Raw genomic sequence first — 19,904 nt, 5'->3', positions numbered from 1 at the left:
AGTTAGTTATACTCAGACTTAAATAAAACGCCCATTGATTTCAGTGGGTCTCCTAAATAGGAATATCACCCATAGGATTGCAGCCTTAGTCTGGATCAAACACTGTATGATTAATTTACTAACAGCACACTCCCATGCATCTCTACACACTACTCAGATGTATTGAACACCAGCTCAGTCCCAGATAAGTGGCTTTAGGACTGCAGTCTTAGACATCATTAATGAGGTGATGGCCCTAGTTCTTATTTATTTGTGAAATACTTTTTTTAAAAAAAATTGAGCCTGCAAAATGCATATTGGTTAGAAGCAAATAAAGCATATAAAATGAAAGGATTCTGTCTGGAAAATTTATGTTGTTAGAAGTCAACTAAACATATAAAACAGAACTATGAGAACAGAATGCCTTATTATGACTTTTTTTTTTTACAGAATGGCAATATGATAGATATTGTGAGAGGAGCGAATGGACCTCTTCTATGTAAAAAAGTCATAGAGATAGTAGAACAAGAGAGAAAAATTGTAGCAGGAGAAATGCAAAGACAAGAGGTAATACTGCTTTGTCTTAGTACTGGGGTTTTTATTGAAATGTATAATTGGACTCTCTCTTATATTCCATATTTTGTTTTATTGCTCATAGGATTTTTCTTGTTTGTACTCATTTCTGTTTTCATTGGTTTGAAAGTGCTGTCCATCCTGCATATATGCTTATCTTACATACTTATTGATTCCCACCCCTTGCCGCCCCATCAGAGCATTTGTCTGCTACAAATCACTTTGGAAATGAGTGGGCCTTACACAGGCAGAGATCCTTGAAGATTAAATACAGTCTTAAAGGCGCAATTCACTAGGAGTGCCCATTCATAGTGTTTATTTATTTATTTATTTATTTATTTTATTTAATTTATATACCGCCCTAAGCCCGAAGGCTCTCTGGGCGGTGTACATAAAAGATAAAACAAGCACAGTGTAAAAATACAATAAATACAATAAATTAAAAACCAAAAACAAACAAACAAACAAGAACCAAACAATGTCCAAAATGCAAAAGAATAGTGAAATACAGTTAAAATGCACTTTAAAATGCCTTTAAGAAAGAATATCCATGGGGGATTGTGATCTAAGGCTGTTAGCTTGTATGTACTTGTACATGACAAGTGTGTATAGCAATAGCAGGCTGAGATTACAACTAATCAGCACAATTCTAATAAAAGCAAACAGGGTCAAATTTCATTGAATGCTGTGGGCCATACTGTTCCTGCCACTTACCTGGGTGGGGCAGAGAGGCAGCAACATTGAGGTTGCACAGACACCCTGGCAGAGCCGCTCCCCCCAGTGCGTCACACAGCCCTGACCTCACTGCTGGCCTGCCTCACCCTGCCCCATCCAGGTAAGCTGTAGCAACACTGGTCAGGAAAGCAGGTCTGCCGCTGCACTTCACCACACCGCCTGCTACCAAGTTCTATTCTGTTCAGTTGAACTTAAGCGTGCATTGGATTTCAGCTTTAAGCACAGAATTAAAGTCCCTTTACATGCCAAACAGTGCAATCATGAACAAGTTAGCTCAAAAGTAAGACTTACTGAATTCAGTGGAACTTACTCCCAGTGCGTGGTTATAGGCAGTGGTAGCTGGAGCCCATTGGTTCTGGTGGGCTGTAGGAGTCCAACAGTAGGTAGAGCCAGAGCCATAATAATTTCAATTTTTGTCGCCATACTGCCCAGCTGAGTTCTTAAAAAGCAAAGCTAAGACTGAGGAGGAGAAGGAGACTGACAGTCAGGGTCATCTCCTGAACTAGATGTAAGTGAGAAGGCAGACAGGTAGGGCTGGCTAAGACAGACTGAGGTTGATGGGGCAGTACCCCATTTGACCTCATGGACCAACCTCCTCTGCTTATAGGATTGCAGCCTCAGTTAAGTTCAGTAGAATTTAAGGTCAGAACAAGTGTGGTGAGAGAGCAATGATTGGCTCTCCAAACTTCTACACTGTTTGAAAATCTGTTTCATAATTGCATCTTTACACAAAGTGTATTTTAATTACAGTATCTTAAAATATTTGTAGAAAACAAGTAGTAGTCATCATGCAGACTTCTTTCTAAACCATATCATCATAACTTGCCAATAAAAACATTTTTAGTTGCCAGAGCTTATGTTTATAGAAGAAAGAGTATCTGATGAAGAACCTGAAGAAGAGGAAGCTGAAGGCAAGTGTTACTGACAGATTACAATATGCAACCTATTTAGACAGCTAGCAAAAGAGTGGTGTAGATGTTCATTAATTGGTAGGGATGCCTTAAGTGTTTGGGCTGCAATAGCAGATGGATTGAGAGGAGCTAAACATTATTTCCCACCAGACCACCTCTGTGCCACACTGCTCTCAGTATACATTGAGCTGCCTGTATCCTTCACTGCAAGCAGTACCAGACAGTGTGCTGATGGTGCGGTGCTCACCTGACCTCTGGTTGGTTATGTCACTACTGCTTATCAGAAGATAGAAAGGGAGGTGCAAGGAGTCATAGAATAGTAAAGTTGGAAGGGATGTATACGGCCATTGAGTCAAACTCCCTACCAGTACAGAAGGCAGTGAGATTGGTGGGGAGCAAACACATGGGCAGACACCATGCCAGCCTCTCCACCATGTCACCCCTCATCCTCTACTTCCCAGTAAGCAGCAGCAATGCAACTGACCAGAGGTCAGGTGAGCACCACTGCCTCACCACATCATCTGCTACTGACTACAAAACAAGGGTTTCCTGTGCCACATAAAGACCAGGGCAGCCCTGTCATGCAACAGGGTGAAGTGACCTGCTTCAGGCTGTACCATGAAGTGGGTGATAGATTTAAGCAGGGATTGGTGTCTGAATAGTGTAGCAAGATCTTGAAAATGTTGATCCTAGTGGGGCAGGGGCCACATGCTTTAGGCACAAAAATGTCTGCGCCTGCAGTAATTAAAAAACAATTCTGGGAAAGAGTTTCCCACTTTAGTGGTTTTTCTGATGTCCAGAGTATAAAAACTGTCAATCTGTCAAAATTTCTGACCACATGGTTTCTGATGTCCAGACTATTGAAAATGCCAATTTGTCAAAACTTTCATCCATCTCAGGTAAGGATGTAGACAAAACATGCAAAGATTTTATGTTGCAGGAAAAACAAAATTAGACAAGGTGGGTTTTAGTCTCAGATTTTCAGCCTGCTGTTCTACCAATTAGACAAACTTAGAGATTTTTTGTTGTTGCTGGAAAAATAAAAATAAAATAGATAAGGTGGACTTCTTGGAACTGATTTTCAGTCTGCTATACTACCAGTGTCCTTTAAATAAAGTTTTCTTTTTCCTGATGACATTTCTGATTCTTATCTACCTGTATGACAATGCCATTCAGAATCTCCCCCCTGAAGACACAGATATGAATGTGACATGGAGCTCTTTTTCATGCCCATAGTTATAAAGAACAGATGCCTATCAGAATTTGCATTTAAATAAGTGGATTTCACACACAGGCAGCATATATGCTTTTTAGAGGAACAAGCAGGTATCTATAAAAAGAGAATATCTGATCACCTTGCTGACATAGGAAGCTAATTAATACAGGCTATGGTCTGAAGGCACATAAGACTAGTTCCCTGCTGAAGCTAAGCAGGGTCAGGTCTAGTCAGTACCTGGATAGAAGACTGCCTGGGAACCATATGTAAGCTGCCTTGGGTTTCTATTATGGAAAGAAAAGTGGGGTATAAATGTAATACATAAAATAATAATAAATAGTCTTGTTCATAAATGTATATAGTGAATGTTATATTCACTCTTTTTCTTTCAGAGGAGGAAAAATACACTGTTGTTATTATAAAACCTGATGCAGTTGCTGAAGGAAAAGTTGAAGAAATTAAACTAACGGTATTTTTTTTAAAAAAAACAACAATATTCATATTCACACTAGGATGGCAGGAATTTGCTAAGCCAAATCTACAAAACTTGTGGCCCTTCAAGCTGAAAACAGATGATGAGCCAAGTGTGTTGTGGTGGAGGACCACATGTTTGACACATTCCCGTTTCTCCAGCTTCAGCAAGACTGCAAAGAGACTTGGTTAGTTGTCTTATATGGCAAATGGACTGCAGTCAGTCTAATGGGTCATAAGTACTTGTGCAGCCTTATATTAAATGCTGTATGAGATACAACCTATTTATATGTAATATTTATCCCAATCTGTAGCGCAGATGCTGCTCCCAATAAAACCCAGAGAACTGGGTTTTGTGGTGCCATTTTACTCTGTGCCAATACCCTTGATATACCACTCATCAAGCACTGTAATAAAACCACTATCAACTCTAGCATTGGACTCTCCTGTCCCTTCCTCTGGATCACTGAGTAGCAGCAATTGTTACAGTTGAGGACTTTCTAACCAGCTCAAAACTTTAATGCAGTATGCCCTTTGTTTTTCACAATGTATTAATTTCACAGTGAAGAGCATCTTAAGCTCGCCTGCACAGAATTTTGGAACACTGAAAATGTAGTTGCAGTGAGGCATTAGTTTATATATAGTATTTCAGGATAGGTCAAATACTTTTGTACAAAATCAAATTAACTGATGCAAGTGTTTCAGTGCAATCCTATCTGTCAAGTTAACTACTAGCTCAGCTCTAATCTTCTAATCATGCTCAAAAGATCAGGCAATTTTATGGCCATGCTGGTTTGCTGTAACAGAGAATGAAAAAAAAGATAGCCAGGATGGGTTTTCAGTCTAAATGATTGCTCAAATTGTTTTAAGTTGTCCATTATACCTCCTTGTTTTTTAAAGATTTTACATTACAATTTTGGTTATGAATTCAATTAATTTTCATGAATTCATTAATTCAAAAGAGACAACTGTTTAGTTAAAAGTTCTTTAATTGTTTGACACTGCTTAAAAATAGCCTAAAACCCCACTTTTTTTTCTTCTTAAATGTGCTTGAACCTGATGGCTTATCTACAACTGAAGATTACAGAAGCAGGCTTTGTCATTCTTGCGGAGGATCTGAAGATGTTAAGTGATGAGCAAGTCAGGGATTTTTATCAAAACAAATCAGAAGAGGTAAGTAGAACAGACAGATGTGTGAGGCCGGGGCCACTGATAATATCTCAAAGGCTTTCAATACAGACCAGTGGTTCCCAAACATTTTCCCACACGGATCACTTGAAAATTGCTGAGTGTCTTGGTTGACCTCTTAATGTTTTTTTCTTCCTTTTGTAGCCATTGTAATGCACTGTGCTTGATGATGCATTATTTTTAATTGTATTATTGTTGCCTCTTTTATTTCTTATACTGTATTTTATTGTGTTACAGTTTGAATTCCATTAGAATTCAAATTGTGTTCTTCACAGACACATTGTGGACCACCTAAATGAAGCTTGTGGACCACTGGTGGTCCACGGACCACAGTTTGGGAACCCCGGTATAGAGTACTGTTGGCTGTAGCTAATCAAAATGATTGCATGTTAGCATAGCTGTGAGAAAACAATCTGCTTACTACCTTAACTAATAGAAAAACAACACAGCATCTGTACAGCCAGGTCCAGATTTATCTGACATCTTTGGCTCAAGTCACACAAGCTTTGAGTGCACAAAGTACCATTATTAGTCACTAGAATCTCCAGTTAAAAGAATTTCAAGTAGGAGTGCTGTCTGAGACCCTGCTGCCAGCCAGAGTAGACAAACTATTGGGTAAGTGATTAGTTAAGAACATAGGAAGCTGCCTTAGACCAGGTCAGACTATTTGTCTATAGCCCAGTATGGTCTACTCTGGCTGGCTGAAGGTCTTCAAGATCTCAGGCTGGAGGAGACTTTCCATCACCTTCCCAGATTCACTAAATTGGAGATGCCAGTGATTGAACCTGGGACCTTCTGCATGCAAAGCAGATGCTCTGCCACTGAGCTATGGTCCCTTCTGATAGATGTGTATATTTCCCTTAAAAGGACAAGTAAATATAAGCAAATATATGGTTGGATTCTAGCTTTTTTCATCTGAATGCACGTTTAAGTTCATCTTCATTCCAGCCTCTCACACTTATGCACTTAGAATGATGTTTCTCAAACTGGGGAGTATAAGACACCAGCCAGGATGTGGTGCACAAGCTGTTTTGCATTATATATTGGCAGAGGTTGGAAAAGTTACTTTTTTGGACTACAACTCCCATCAGCCCACTCCAGTGGCCATGCTGGCTGGGGCTGATGGGAGTTGTAGTTTTAAAAAGTAACTTTTCCAAGCTATGCATATTGGTAATAGGCCTATAAATATTAAAGACTCAGAGTAGTCAGTGAGTGACTCTACAGATTTGCTCAAAGACACAAGTGGGATCAAAAATGCATGACTGCTGCAGGACCACTAATCTCAGGCTGGATGTGGTTATATGGAGAAAGGAACTTGACAGAGTCCAGAAGGCAAGGCATAGAGATACTGACACTGATCAGGAAAAAAGGAGCCATGTAGGATGAACTGGTATAAACTAGATTAGATTCTAGGTTAGAAGGCCAAGGAATATACATTTAGGAAGTGTTATTTCCTAGGAATAGTTTAAGGCACACCAACTTAGAGGAAGTAGCAAACAGAACCGCCAGTGGATGGTGTGGTGGGGCAGTACCACTAACCTGACCTCCAGTCAGTTGCATCTCTGCTGCTTACTGGGAGCTAGAGAAGTAAAGTGGCAGTGGGGTCAGCATGGTGCAAATGCACTGATGGAAGCACCGCATTAGCTCTGCCAGCGCATTTGCACCACACTGACCTCACCACTACCTCTCCCCTCCCCCTGCATCCCCGGTAAGCAGGAGCAACACAACCAACCAGAAGTCAGGTGAGCAGCAGAGGCCCACCACACCATCTGCTACTGGATAGAACATGAACATATATGTAATATTTTAGGATCTCAAGGAATTACCAGATTACCTAATATAACAATATGTTATATGATAGGTCCCTTTGTATCTCAATAATAACAAGGAGAAATGCATTGGTAGACTAATTCACAATGAGTCCAGCTGGTTCTTTCTTAGAACTTAATGGCAATAACCATTTTTCAGCCTGAATTTGAAGACTTTGTATCATTTATGCTGTCTGGACCATGCCATGTTCTGATAGTTTCTGAAGGAAAGCAAGCACATGAGGTTATGCCTTATGTACAAGAATTGAATCCGGAAGAACAAATGGAGGGAGAGGAGAAGGAAGAGGAGGAGCAGGAGGAGGAGGAAGTTCTACATGAATCAGAGGAAAATGGGTATCTGAGGCCTATAAGTGAAACACCAACCAGGTAGATTGCAACATAGAATGAGTGAGTATGTGTGTGTGTACACATAAGTGTGATTCCCCCCCCCCAATATATGATTGACAATAATATTGCTGGCATATTAGCTGCCATGTGCAGGATTTGTACAACAAAGTCCATCCAAGTCTTTCAAGTGTGACTTAACATCACATCTCAGGGCTGCTTCACAGCATATTTACTACACTCAATAAATCTAATTTAATTTCCTTCTGACCTCAGTCTTTACAATCCTGTCCCATACTATTTGTATATATGTACATCTGTAACTCTGGATACTGCTTCATGCATCTGATGAAGTAGACTCTAGTGCATGAAAGCTTATGACTTAATAAACATGTTAGTTTCTATGGTGCAGTTTGTTGTTGCTTCTGCAACTGACTGACAAGGCTACTGCTCTGGAAGTGCATAGTTCCGCAGGTTCACTCTGCTTTGCCTTCTGTTCTGGCTACCTTTTGATTTAACTTGGAGAATTGCTAAAATTAATTTTGAAATTGCCCCATGCACAATTTGCTACAGGTTTCTCTTCATTGCTTTCTTTTCTTTCTTTTTCTTACAGGTTACTGATGTACAGCAGTGTAAGTGTACATTGAATAAATCAGTGTAAAAAGGAATCAGAGCAAGATTTCTTTTTGCATTCTGATTTAACCAATTTTATATGCCCTGATGCTACCAGTGAAGAGCGGGGAATGAAAGATGCAAATAAAAAAATTATGGCAAACTGTGGCTGCACAGGAGACTGAATTAAGTCTGTAAACTCAAAATATAGAATGGCACTTCACTCATGCATTGTTCCACTTCAGAAACAATATCAGGTTATTTGGAATCCAAGAATCTGAAGAAAATTTTGAATGGGGAGAATTTTGCAAGCATCTCTACCTCATACAAGATCTTTTTGGTCTCTTCCCAACACTTTCTTCCCACCAACCTTGTTGCTTTTTCTCACTGTAGCATGTCTCATCCACATCTCCACTGTCATCCACGTTTTGATCTGTGAGAAGACATTTACTATCTCAGATCATAAATGTAAGATAAAGAGTGATAACTTGAATCAAACACAATGGCTTTGAGGCATAAGAAATAGCCAAAGTCAAACAATTTCAGCCAGCAATCACATGTCTGAAGTACAATATCTATCAAGACAAATGAAAATTCTTGTAATGCTGTTAAAAAGTCAGATTTGGCTGAACATCAGGAAAAACGTCCTAACTGTTAGAGCAGTAGGACAATGGAACCAACTACTTAGGGAGATGGTGGGCTTTCCAGCACTGGAGGCCTTCAAGAGGCAGCTGGACAGCCACCTGTTGGGTGTGCTTTGATCTGGAATCCTGCATTGAGCAGGGGGTTGGACTCGATGGGCTTATAGGCCCCTTCCAACTCCACAATTCTATGATATGACCCTACCCATAGCAGCTATGTCACTCCTACTAGTTTGGACAGAACCTAGCAGGATATACACAATAATATGAAATGTCAATTGCAATTCTGCAGGGGTGAGACTGTGCTGGGACCATCAAGGGGCAAGTTTTTCCACCGGCTTTGCCCCACCCCTCTGCCTGGACCTTCTAAGGAGGAGTTGCAGACTGGGAGGTTCTGCTGCTGGGGTGAGACTGTGCTGGGACCATCAAGGGGCATGCTTTTCCACCTGCCTTGCCCCCTCACCCCTGCTCTTAGTGACATTTTTCTGGGGACTGTCCCTTACCAGGAAGATGAATGCTTTCGGTTTTTAGCTGTTGTTGCTTTTTAGAAAGGATTTTGTTGGCTTGAATTTTTGTAAATTGTATTATTTGTATTTTGTATTTGTGTTTTTCTATTTGTGTGTAAGCTGCCTTGGAGGCCTTTTTGGCCGAAAGGCAGCCTAGAAATAAACCATAACATAACGTAACATAACAATTCCACTTGTCACTTAGAATGGAAGACCAATGATTGGATAGTGCCAGGAGCCATCTCTCTGGAAGCAGTCTGTATTATTCCTTCAGATGTACTAGCAAATGCATGAATGATTATGTGATAAGGCTACTTTTCAGCATCTGTACCCATACTGTTAAAATGTTGCCCCTTTTCAGTAACAATGTAAACGTGGATGAAATTTGTCAGAGACAGTCAGTTTACCCTGAGATATCACAGTAAATAGCATTTTAAAACATTTCTCATGATCCTAAAACCTTAAGAATTACACAAAAGTAAATATTCACTCACACCCTTACATTCACTGAGTGCTCAAATTTGAGAGGCCGGAGATGATCTATTACCTTTTGTGACAGCCTTCTTAGTTACTGCTTTTAGAAGCCAGGGGGGAATTGTCAAGCTAAAGCTGAGGGAAGTGATGAAGTAGACTTTATGGATTTCATTAAGTGTTGGGAAGAGACCAAAAAGATCTTGTATGAGGTAGAGATGCTTGCAAAATTCTCCCCATTCAAACTTTTCTTCAGATTCTTGGATTCCAAATAACCTGATATTGTTTCTGAAGTGGAACTACGCATGAGTGAAATGCAGTTCTGATATTTTGGGTTTCCAGACTTAATTCAGGCTGCTGTGCAGCCACAGTTTGCCATAATTTTTTGTTTTTGTTTGTTTATTTATTTATTTATATTTCCATTTATAGACTGCTTACTATCTGAAAGATCTCAAAGCGGTTTACAATAGAATACACAAGGTACAATAAAAATATATCAAATTAATTTACAAAGCAAAATACATGAACAATATCCATATACATAAACACTGTATAAAAGCCAGAGTAGGCCACAAGGGTCCCAAGTGCAAAAGATTCAAACACTGGAATTCCTTGCATGGGCCTCAGGAAGAATGTATTTGCAGCTGATACTCTGAGCTCTGATAAACCAGGCAGATGATGGGGATTAGATGGGGATTTAGCACCCATTGACAGTGCTAATGTGATCACGGAAAACGGGGTCCAAAAACTGTCTACTCCCTGGGCTTCTGTGATGAGATGTCTCGGTTCCTCCATCCAGGGCATGGCCACACTCCAGTCGCCCCAATGCACAGCCTTTTCCAGTCATTCTCTGCACCAACACCAACCAGTCCCCAACCGTGACCACCCGGGTTGACTCCTCATCCCACTCTGCCGCCACTGCCCAGGCACTAGTCCTAGACAAACGGGTCCTGGATGAGATGAAATGGCTGCTGGGCCCAGGGACAGCCGCCACCGCCACTTTACTGGGGGGACACTGCGAGCTCTTTCAGGTGTTCACCATGGCCCCACCACAACCACCCCAGGAAGGAAGGCACTGTCATTCGCCCCGACAATGCCTCTGCAATGTTATGGCCTGCTTCACTTCTCTGCGTGCCGACAGCAGCGACAAGCTAAGGAGCCGCGTGGCCACTGCGCAGGTGTTACAGGTGGCCATCTTTCAGGTGTTACAGGTGGCCATTATCTGAGCAGTATATTCCTTATAATACATACACCAGCCTCTCTTTTTCCTCTAAAATGATGCTTTGAATTATATCACTCTCTGTTGCAGCACAATTAGCATTTGGCAGTCTATAAATTTCACTTCAAAGCTATTGTGATGAGTTAAGTTCTCATATTGCTTTTAGTAAAACGCTTACATTATTTTACCTTTTATTAGCTTGAAAGAGGCTTTGGAAGGTCAAGATATATTACATTTATGTGATGTTCATGACAGAGTAGAAGAAACAAGCAGGCAACTTGCCTTCTTTTTTCCTGATTTTTCCAAACCGAAGAAAGGCCCAGCTGTCGAAAAAACATTGGCCTTGATTAGACCTTCTCTCTTGAGGGAAAGAAGAGGTTAGTGAAAGCCCTTCCCTTTCTACCTGCACAATTCAGATTTATTTATTAGAACATTTCTATCCCACCCTTACGACTTGCAACATTTAACATTTTATGAAACAATATCAACTGATCAACCAAGACGACAGGGTCAGCTGTTAGAACCAACCACAAAAACATTATGCACCACACAGTGGAGGCTTGTCCATTAGGGTGAATGGGCCTTTGCCCCATCAAGTTCAGCCTGCCCTTAGCTTGCCTGTCTTCTTACTTACAACCAGTCCAAGAGGTGGAGAGATCACCTTCCTCCTCCTTACTTTCATCATTGTCCTCATAGAACTCAGCAGGGAGAAGGATGGACTCTGCCTGTCATTGACCTTGACTCCATTTACTGTTGGTTTACCTGCCTTCCGCCCCACAAGTTGCAATGGACACCAGCTGCTACTGGTGCCACATACAACAAAAGTCTGCCAGAATAAAATGGTCTCTAATAATATGTGACTCTCTCAGGATTCTTAATGGGTTGCTGGATCCAGAAATGTGATAGCAGAAGCAATTCAGAATAAGTCCTTCTGGATGAAAGGACACCTCTGGATCCAACTCAATATCTTTACATTTTGTTTAGGGAGTATTCATTTTATAACCTGACTTTCTACATCTAGCACCCAAGGCAGCAAACAACAATAAAAATACAATAACCAAAAAAGAAAAGCAGATAAAACCAATCAGTGATAAAATTATGTCTGAGGACCTAGCCTATGCATGCAAGCACTAATATATGTGCTCCAAGAATCTAAAGCAGAAATCTATGCACACTTTCCTGGAAGGAAGCCCCATTGAACTTAGTAAATGTGATGGGAAGGGCCTGGCAGGATGGGTGAGATTTGCAGCATCCCCACTTTTTGGGAGCACCACCCTCCTAAGTCATGATGTATCCATAGAGTATTGTGGTGTCTAATTCCTGCACATGTCAACTGTTATAATCTTTTGCATGCAGAGTCTATTTTAATGAGGATTCAGGATGATGGCTTTGAGATAGCAATGCAAAAGGAAATAATCCTAACAGAAGAGCAAGCTCGTATGTTTTACAAAGAGCATGAAGATCAAGATTATTTTCCAGTTCTTTTGGAACAAATGACCAGGTACGCTGCTTGAAAAGCGACAGATTTAAATGCAGGGAAATTAATTTATTTTATACAATACTAGTTTGAAATTTGCTCTAAGGGTGAGAATCACAGTAATCAAGGCTGTATAAAATTAATAAGAATAAAAATCTCAGGTAGCATTTTGCACAGAACGTATTACATACATAGATTTCAATTCATAGGTGTGTCCCGCGTCTTCACAGGCATTCTTCTGAGAGTTGATCCCAAGCAGAGCAGTGAATCATATTATTGTTCACTGTTTCACCTTATGGGCCCTAGTGAATCTGTCATTTAATTTAGCCATGACCAGTGATGGGACTGGCATCACTGAAAGTTATAGGGATCTTCTGGTAAGACTGACGGTCAGTTTACCCAAGGTTCTGGGAAGAAAAAGTTCTGCTGAGGAAAGTTGAGGTTACTTCCAGAAAAGGAGATAATGCAGTTCGCTTGGTCATATATTAAAGATAAAGTCCCCACAAGTAAATCAAACAAATAAATAACATCAGCTCGTGTGTACCTTTTTTGTTTGTTTTAAAATAAAGGTTTTTTTAAAAAATGCTAGAAATGTTAAGGATTTGTGACAAACTCCGTTGCTAATGCATAAAATATTCCTAAAATTAACCTGGTGGGGAGGTTGCATTTAACCACAGATCTTTTTAACCAAAGCTTCCCCCCCCGTTCTGCTATTGAAAACCCGGACTTCCACTGTTTGAATTAATAGTAGGGCACTTAGAATCACTCCACTATGAACATATCTATCCAGGTGATACTGAATTTGTTAATAATTTTATAATGGGGGAAAAACTATTTTTGAGGGTATAAAAGTTCTTTTTTTAAAAAAAAATGCAAAAACCACTTCTGTTATATTTGCACTGAACAGTGGGCCAACTCTTGCACTTGCTTTGGTACGAGAAAATGCAATTCAAAAATGGAGAGGTTTACTAGGCCCAAAGATAGTTGAGGAAGCAAAGCAACAATGCCCAACAAGGTAATCTTTTGGAAAAATATTTGCACCTTATTAAGAAATTGTATCATGATTCATGATAAATGAAGATGGCTGTGTTGGTAGTCTAAGCATATAGAGGGAATGCTATATTGTAACTTGTGTAACAATAGTGCCATCATCTGGACAGTATCGAATGTTTTCCTCTTTAGCAAGTTGGGGGAAGTTATAGTGTGAGTTTTGAATGTTTTCCTTTTTGCAACAGTCTTTAACTGTATCTCTACATCACAGGTGTTATGTTATACCTCTTTTACAAGATACTGCATTAACATTTTTACAAGTACAAACACCAATACATACATGCGCACAAGAGGAATAATGCAACATATGGTACTTGCTATTTTATGTCGTCCCCGTATTTTAGGGATTAGAAGCAGCCTTTCCCAACCAGTGTGCCTCCAGATGTTGTTGGACCACAACTCCCATCTTTCCTGACCATTGGCAATGCTGGCTGAAGCTGATGGGAGTTGTGGTCCGACAACATCTGGAGGCACACTGGTTGGGAAAGGTTGGATTAGTTTAATATAAAGATGATGGTATTGTTTTGTAAACTGTCAATGCCATAATTTGATGAGATGAAAAAGTTACATTTCTAAATAATGTGGATTCACAGATCCCTGTGCCTAGAGATGTGAAGGCTGGGGGGGGGGACCCAGAAAAATGTGGGGGAGGTCCCTCCTCAAATTTTCCAGGTTTTTTTTCCAGAAAAATTGGGGGGGGGGGAATCATTCAAAATTTTTCATTTTTTCCCCAGGCCTTCGCACCTCTGCCTGTGCCCTGTCTTGCCAGTAGCATGGGGGGTGTTCCCACCTTGCTCCCCTCCCACCCCTCCAAGAAGGCCCCTAGACCATGGAAATTCTTAAGCAAAATTAGGAGACAAGGACCAGGCCATGGGATCCCTTTTGTAGGTGGATAACTTGGAAATGTGAAGCTTCTATGCCATATATCTAATTTCTTGATTTCATTTCTCTAGTTTGCGTGCTGAATATGCGATTGACAGTGCACCTATCAATCAGCTGCATGGCAGCTCAACCAGTGAACAAGCTGTGAAGGAATTGGAGTTCTTCTTTCCTGTGCAAAACACTTTTGCTGTCATTAAACCCACTGCTTTTGAGGAGCACAAAGGTAAACAACATTAACAACAGCACATCCACCCACTCTTATGCATTCATTGAACATATGAGGAAGGAGCAGAAACATGCCTGCTACCCAGCTTATGATGTTGCTGTCTTTCCTAGTCATGTGTACAGTGCTAATGAGTAGGGTTGCCAGGTGTCTGGTTTTCACCCAGAGACTCCGGATTTTTGGGATCCTCTACAAGTGTCCGGGTGAGTCAGCTTAATCTCCAGACTCCCAGCTTTCATTTTTTTTAAAAAAAGTTTCTAGGTGGGCTGGTTCACAAGATAAACACCAAAACTTCAGCCCCCCCCCAACATCCATGAAATGATCTCTTAGCTGGCTGCTCTAACCCCTCCCTTTCAGGTTTGTAGCCAGTAAGTGAAGTCAGGGTTGTGATTAGGGTTGCCAGGTTCATGGCCTGAGACTGATCCTGTATCTTTAGGAGAAGTGAAAGTCAGCCAACTGCAGGTATTCTTGCTACACTGTAATGAGAAAAACCACAAGGTGGAATTTTCCCTTTGCCCTGCACAACTTTTAAAGATACAGAAGACCACTTGTTTGCCAGGCCTGGCCTCCAAGAGATCAACCCTAGTTGTGATTGACAAGGGATTTCTGGGCCTCCAGGCAGTATCTAGACTCTATTGCAAAGGTAGAAAACTATTGTTTTTTCCTGTTTATCTGAAAATCTCATGAATTGAGTAAGTATATAGCTTTCAGCAGTACCAAAAGTCTTTTTTTCTCTTGTGTGCAGGAGTCAAACAAGTTTAAATTTCCCTGGGCTGTTGAAAGAAGCAATGTTTTGAAAATCTTCCCAATGTGAAGCTTTAATCCACTACTTTCTTTTCTGGGAGTAAAGCTGCGATGCTAATCCCACATACCCAGAGTATACTCCATTGAATTCAATATGACTTACTTTTGAGTAGACATGGTTAGGATTGTGCTGTAAATTAATGGGACTTTTGAGTGAGCATAGCAAAGGATTGTGTTTGTGTTGTAAATCTTTCTCTCCCCTCCAATCCTATTTTCTAATGCAATTAGGCAGGGCTTACATAGATATCACTGCTTTTATTATGTAGGAAACTAATACTGATTTTTAAAAAATAAATGTTCTGCAATGACCAACTCATTTTGACAATAAACTGTTATTTGGGGGGGTCTATATATTTTTACATCTCCAGTGTGTATGTGTATATGGAGTCTTCCCAACAACCCTGTGAGGTAGGATTGCTGATACGAAATGAAGACAGAGAAGTAGGTTAGATTAAATGTTTGCTACCCAGGCTCTATCTTTTAGCTAAGATTTCTATCTTAATTTCCAATCAGAGAAATGTTTTTGTTTGAATTGTATGCTTCAAGCAACTGTGGTTGCTGCTTAATATATCATGCTTAATGGTACCACTTGGGCCCGCCCCAAGACATCACTTGGGCTCGCTCCTGTGACATCACTATGGCCTGACCCTGTGGCATCACTATGGCCCATCCCCATGACATCACTATGAACTGCCCCCATGACATCATTAGGGCCTGCCCCTGAAATCTCAGGCTTTGGGATGCTTCTGACCTGGCAATCCTACTAATGAGAGAGCACCCTATGTGCAAACAGCCCTCTCTCTTTAATGCCAGACATGTGCCTGCTGAGTGATGGGAAGATCTGTTAATGTTGCCTTTCCCAGTTTCTCATTTTTCCAATATTCAATTCAGTTCTCCAAATCTCTGCAGCAATTTGCAGTTCTTTTTTAAAAAAAACCCTCATGAAAAGTCTTCAGCATTTTATTGTGAATTTATCCTAATAAACACATTTTTGTGTTCAGTTTTGACTAATGTACATATTTTTGCATGTAATTTTTCCTAATATAATATTTTTTGTATATTATTTTTTCAAACACATTCATTTTTATGTACACTTTCCCCTAACATGTCAATTTTTGTAAATATTGTTTGATTAGATAATTGCATTGCAAAATTCAGAATGTTGAAGGATGGCTGTGTTTTGGTTCTCATATTATTTTGGAAAGTGCACATTTAATAGACTCAGTTTTAAGTGAGAACTGAATCAAGTGTCTCCCCCATCCCAAGCCTTCTGGGGGATGTGGCCAGTGGGTGTGGCAGCATTTGTGGGCATGGCCAGTGGGTGTGATCCCACTCCCCCCCCACAAAAACACTTTGGGTGAACATACAAGGATACTGTGTGTCCGGCCTAAGAATGGAGTTCATTTGCCTATGCTCAATTTATGCTAATTAATCACGCTCGTTTGCTTTGTGTCAACTTTTAGTTCGCTATTGCAGTACAGGGTCAGCCTAGCAAGATTTTTTTTTTACCTTGAAATCAGCTCTGATGCCAAGTTATAGTCTTCAGTGCAAAGCATCTGCCCCCAGGGCACACAACAATGATACAAAGAAGAATGGCATGTTTTTAATATTGAATCCTTTCTTTGCCTACAAGGTTTAGTCTGCTGTGATGTTTTTGGTGATGTGATGTCTCTGTGTATCTCAAGACAACTCTGCTCAAGAGTTGAGAAACAGCCACCTGAAGTCAACCAGTATTGCCCCAAAATCCATGTAGAGGCTCTTGTCAGATTGAAGGAAGATGGGGGTGGGGTGGCCAGAGGGAGAGTTTGTTTTTGCTGCAATTCTAACCATGTGTACCTTGAAGTAAGTCCCACTGAGTTCAATCAGACTTACTCCCAGGTAAGCAGCAGGGCAGGTGCCAGAGGGTGGCCAGGTTGGGCTGTGGCTGAGGGGCCCCTCAAGGGCCCCTCCTTAGGTTGGAAGGGTAGCGCTCCCATTCTGCAATCCACAGCAGTGTTGGCTCCTGACCGTGCCTTGGATTACAGAAAGAGAGCTCCCAGGCACCCCTCCACAACCGTGCAGGCCCACAACGCCCTTCTGCATGCCCCACCTACCTCTCCCATTGTGGTGAATGCTGGCCATGCTGTGCACACATGTCTGCCATCAACCAAGATGGCAGCTGAGGCTTCCCTAAGGGTGATGCCCCTACCGCCATCTTGGTTTATGTGTGTAGTGCGCATGTGCACCAACAACTAAGAAGGCGGCGGAGGCATCAGGTCCTTAGGGAAGCCCCCATGGCCATCTTGGTTGATGGTAGGCACACACATGCAGCACGGCCAGCATTCACTGCAGTGGGAGAGGTAGGTGGCACATGCAGGCAGGCACTACAGGCCCAGGGCAGGCTGGTGCCCAAGGGCCCAGTCATGCCTGGGGCTGGTCCTGGTCAGCAGGGTTAGGATTCCAGCCCCATAGAGGAAACAGTTTTCGAGGGGTGCTTTAGATAAAAGCTAGAAAGAATCATGGAATAGCAGGCATTGATTCAAAGCTGGGGAGGCTAAGCTTTGTAAACCGCCCAGAGATCTTCGGCTATGGGGCAGTATACAAATGTAATAAATGAATGAATGAATGAATGAACGAATGAGATGTCTGGTGAAGCAACCAGAGACATGAACCTTTATCAGACAGCTAGGCAGAGAGTAGGCAGTTTGGAGGACTGCATCAAAAGATTTTTTTCCTCAATTAAGTTAGTTTTATATTAACAGTGCAATCCTATACGTGTCTACTCAAAAGTAAGTCTCATTTAGTTTCCACTCTTTTCTTTTTTTTGCAATGCATGCACTTCAAACCAAGAGGTCTTCAGGGTATACAAAAAGAATATGAAAAAGAAGCACCACTTGTTGGAATCCCACCCCTACCCCACCCCACCTGCAAAATTGACCAACCTACCTCAGTTTCCCACCCTTTAATCAAATTGAGAAATTGTGCCTCTAATTAGTTTTGCCTTGCCAATATCTTACAAAGTGTTATCTTGTTCAACGCATAACATGCAAGTGTACCATTGATATTTGACTGTTTCCATTATTTTCCTTGAGCATTTTGTCTACTGTATATCATGCCAAATAATGATTTGTTCCTTTTCTTCTTAATTTTTTTAATATTTATTTTATTTTTCAAAAAACAAAAAAATTGCATCTCAGTTCACAATGATATGCATGATTTTTTTTTAAAAAAAATCTAAGAACAATATAGTTAAAACAACAACTTGAATACTAACTTGCTCCTCTGTTCATTTAAGGAAGGAGCAATTCTTTCCTCCTCTGACTGTAGCTCCCCTGCACTATTCCCAATCCCACATAATAGTATTTCCCAGCCCACATAAGCAGTTCCTTTTTGGGGGGGAGCACAGGGGATTGCAGGAGGCATGAAAGCTCTGTTCCATGAGCACGACTTTATTCTTTTCATATAGAAAGTTAGATTCAAGCTAATATCATTAAAATAATAAACAAAAATAGTAATATAATTACTTGAATTTTCCCATTTTTAAAGGTTTAACATATTTTGAAGTTCTTATTTCTATCTTTTTGTTTTTAGATGAAATTATACATGAAGTAAAAGAAGCTGGATTTATCATATCTGAAATGAAAGAAACCCAAATAACTCCCGAGATGGCAGCACAGTTTTATAAATCTCAAGAAGGAAAACCCTTTTATGATCAGCTTGTGAATTATATGTCTGAGTAAGTACCTGATTTGTTTTTAAATTTCCACAACACTGGAAGTGTAGCAGGCCTAACTTTGAACTCAACAAGTAGGAAGCTTCTAGGGGTGTTAAGATATTTTTTGTCCTTATGGAGAAGCTTTTTTCTGGACTACTTCAGTCTAAAGATCAGATCAGAGCAAACTCATATTATCCCATCTTCTTTAGCTCAAGGATGGAGAGTAGGACCTCCCTCAGCCATTCCAAAATGGTGGACTGGAACTTTGTGAGTGGGTTGCCAAGGTGGTGGCAGTGTGTGTAAACAAAACAACATAAGGAACTGATCGAAAGTGGCTTACAGTTAAGTTCTGACCCAAGGAAAATTATTTGTGTTGAATTCCTGCCATATAAAGCTTTGGAAGTTGGAACCCACTGCCTTTGGTGTCCAAAAGACCATCCGATGATTATTACACTAATTTTCTTCCTGGTGTATTCCCACTGACGTATGCAAAATATATCCTTAGACATGGCTGAACATATGATAAAAATTTCTAGAAGCCACCATAATATGCTTAATATACATTAACAGCCAATCCTATTTAAATAAAGAGAGACAGGGAGAGGGAAGATTTCAGTTGAGTGCCAGCTTTATAATTTTAGACGTCTGGGGAGCCAGGCTGTTTGCACTCAGGTCCTGCTTGCACATTTCTCATGAGCAACTAGTTGGCCACTGTGAGAACAGGATGCTGGACTAGATGGGCATTGGCCTGATCCAGCAGGCTATTCTTATGTTCTTATAATCTTTCCAAACCTGTACTTAAATGCCACCATTGTGTATTCAGAAGTCCAGATTTCCTTTTACAAAACAGAATACTCTTCAAGGCTGCTACTATTGCCCATACACAGGTACCTCTTCTTGCTTCCTATTTTAAAACCCATTCCAGGAAATCAAGGAGGGTGGGATAGGAAGACAGAGAAATAAAGAGGGCATCAGCAAGTTCCTTTGAAACCCAACACTTCACACTGAGCTAGGATAGGGCTCCAATCACAGCCAATTTGAAAGAGACTCACTTCTTGTTTGTCTGTTCCCTCTCTGCACTCATTGGGCCTCTGCTCCA

General features: G+C 40.8%; 1 protein-coding gene across 1 annotated transcript in view; it reads left to right on the top strand.

Moving 5' to 3' along the window:
* NME8 (NME/NM23 family member 8) overlaps window positions 1–19,904 on the top strand; it is a 33,988-nt gene that overhangs the window by 9,759 nt on the left and 4,325 nt on the right. The window contains exons 5-16 of the mRNA XM_061587474.1: window positions 430–546; window positions 2,132–2,198; window positions 3,807–3,883; window positions 4,966–5,058; window positions 7,042–7,137; window positions 7,840–7,848; window positions 10,326–10,658; window positions 10,989–11,052; window positions 12,032–12,176; window positions 13,060–13,167; window positions 14,156–14,307; window positions 18,682–18,826. Coding sequence (XP_061443458.1) covers window positions 430–546; window positions 2,132–2,198; window positions 3,807–3,883; window positions 4,966–5,058; window positions 7,042–7,137; window positions 7,840–7,848; window positions 10,326–10,658; window positions 10,989–11,052; window positions 12,032–12,176; window positions 13,060–13,167; window positions 14,156–14,307; window positions 18,682–18,826 — 1,406 coding nt within the window. The remainder of the gene's footprint in view (window positions 1–429; window positions 547–2,131; window positions 2,199–3,806; window positions 3,884–4,965; window positions 5,059–7,041; window positions 7,138–7,839; window positions 7,849–10,325; window positions 10,659–10,988; window positions 11,053–12,031; window positions 12,177–13,059; window positions 13,168–14,155; window positions 14,308–18,681; window positions 18,827–19,904) is intronic.

Source organism: Rhineura floridana, chromosome 10, assembly GCF_030035675.1.
Source record: "Rhineura floridana isolate rRhiFlo1 chromosome 10, rRhiFlo1.hap2, whole genome shotgun sequence".
Classification (NCBI taxonomy): domain Eukaryota; kingdom Metazoa; phylum Chordata; class Lepidosauria; order Squamata; family Rhineuridae; genus Rhineura; species Rhineura floridana.
The sequence above is the reverse complement of the archived record's forward strand: the minus strand, read 5'-3'. Positions and strand labels throughout refer to the sequence as shown.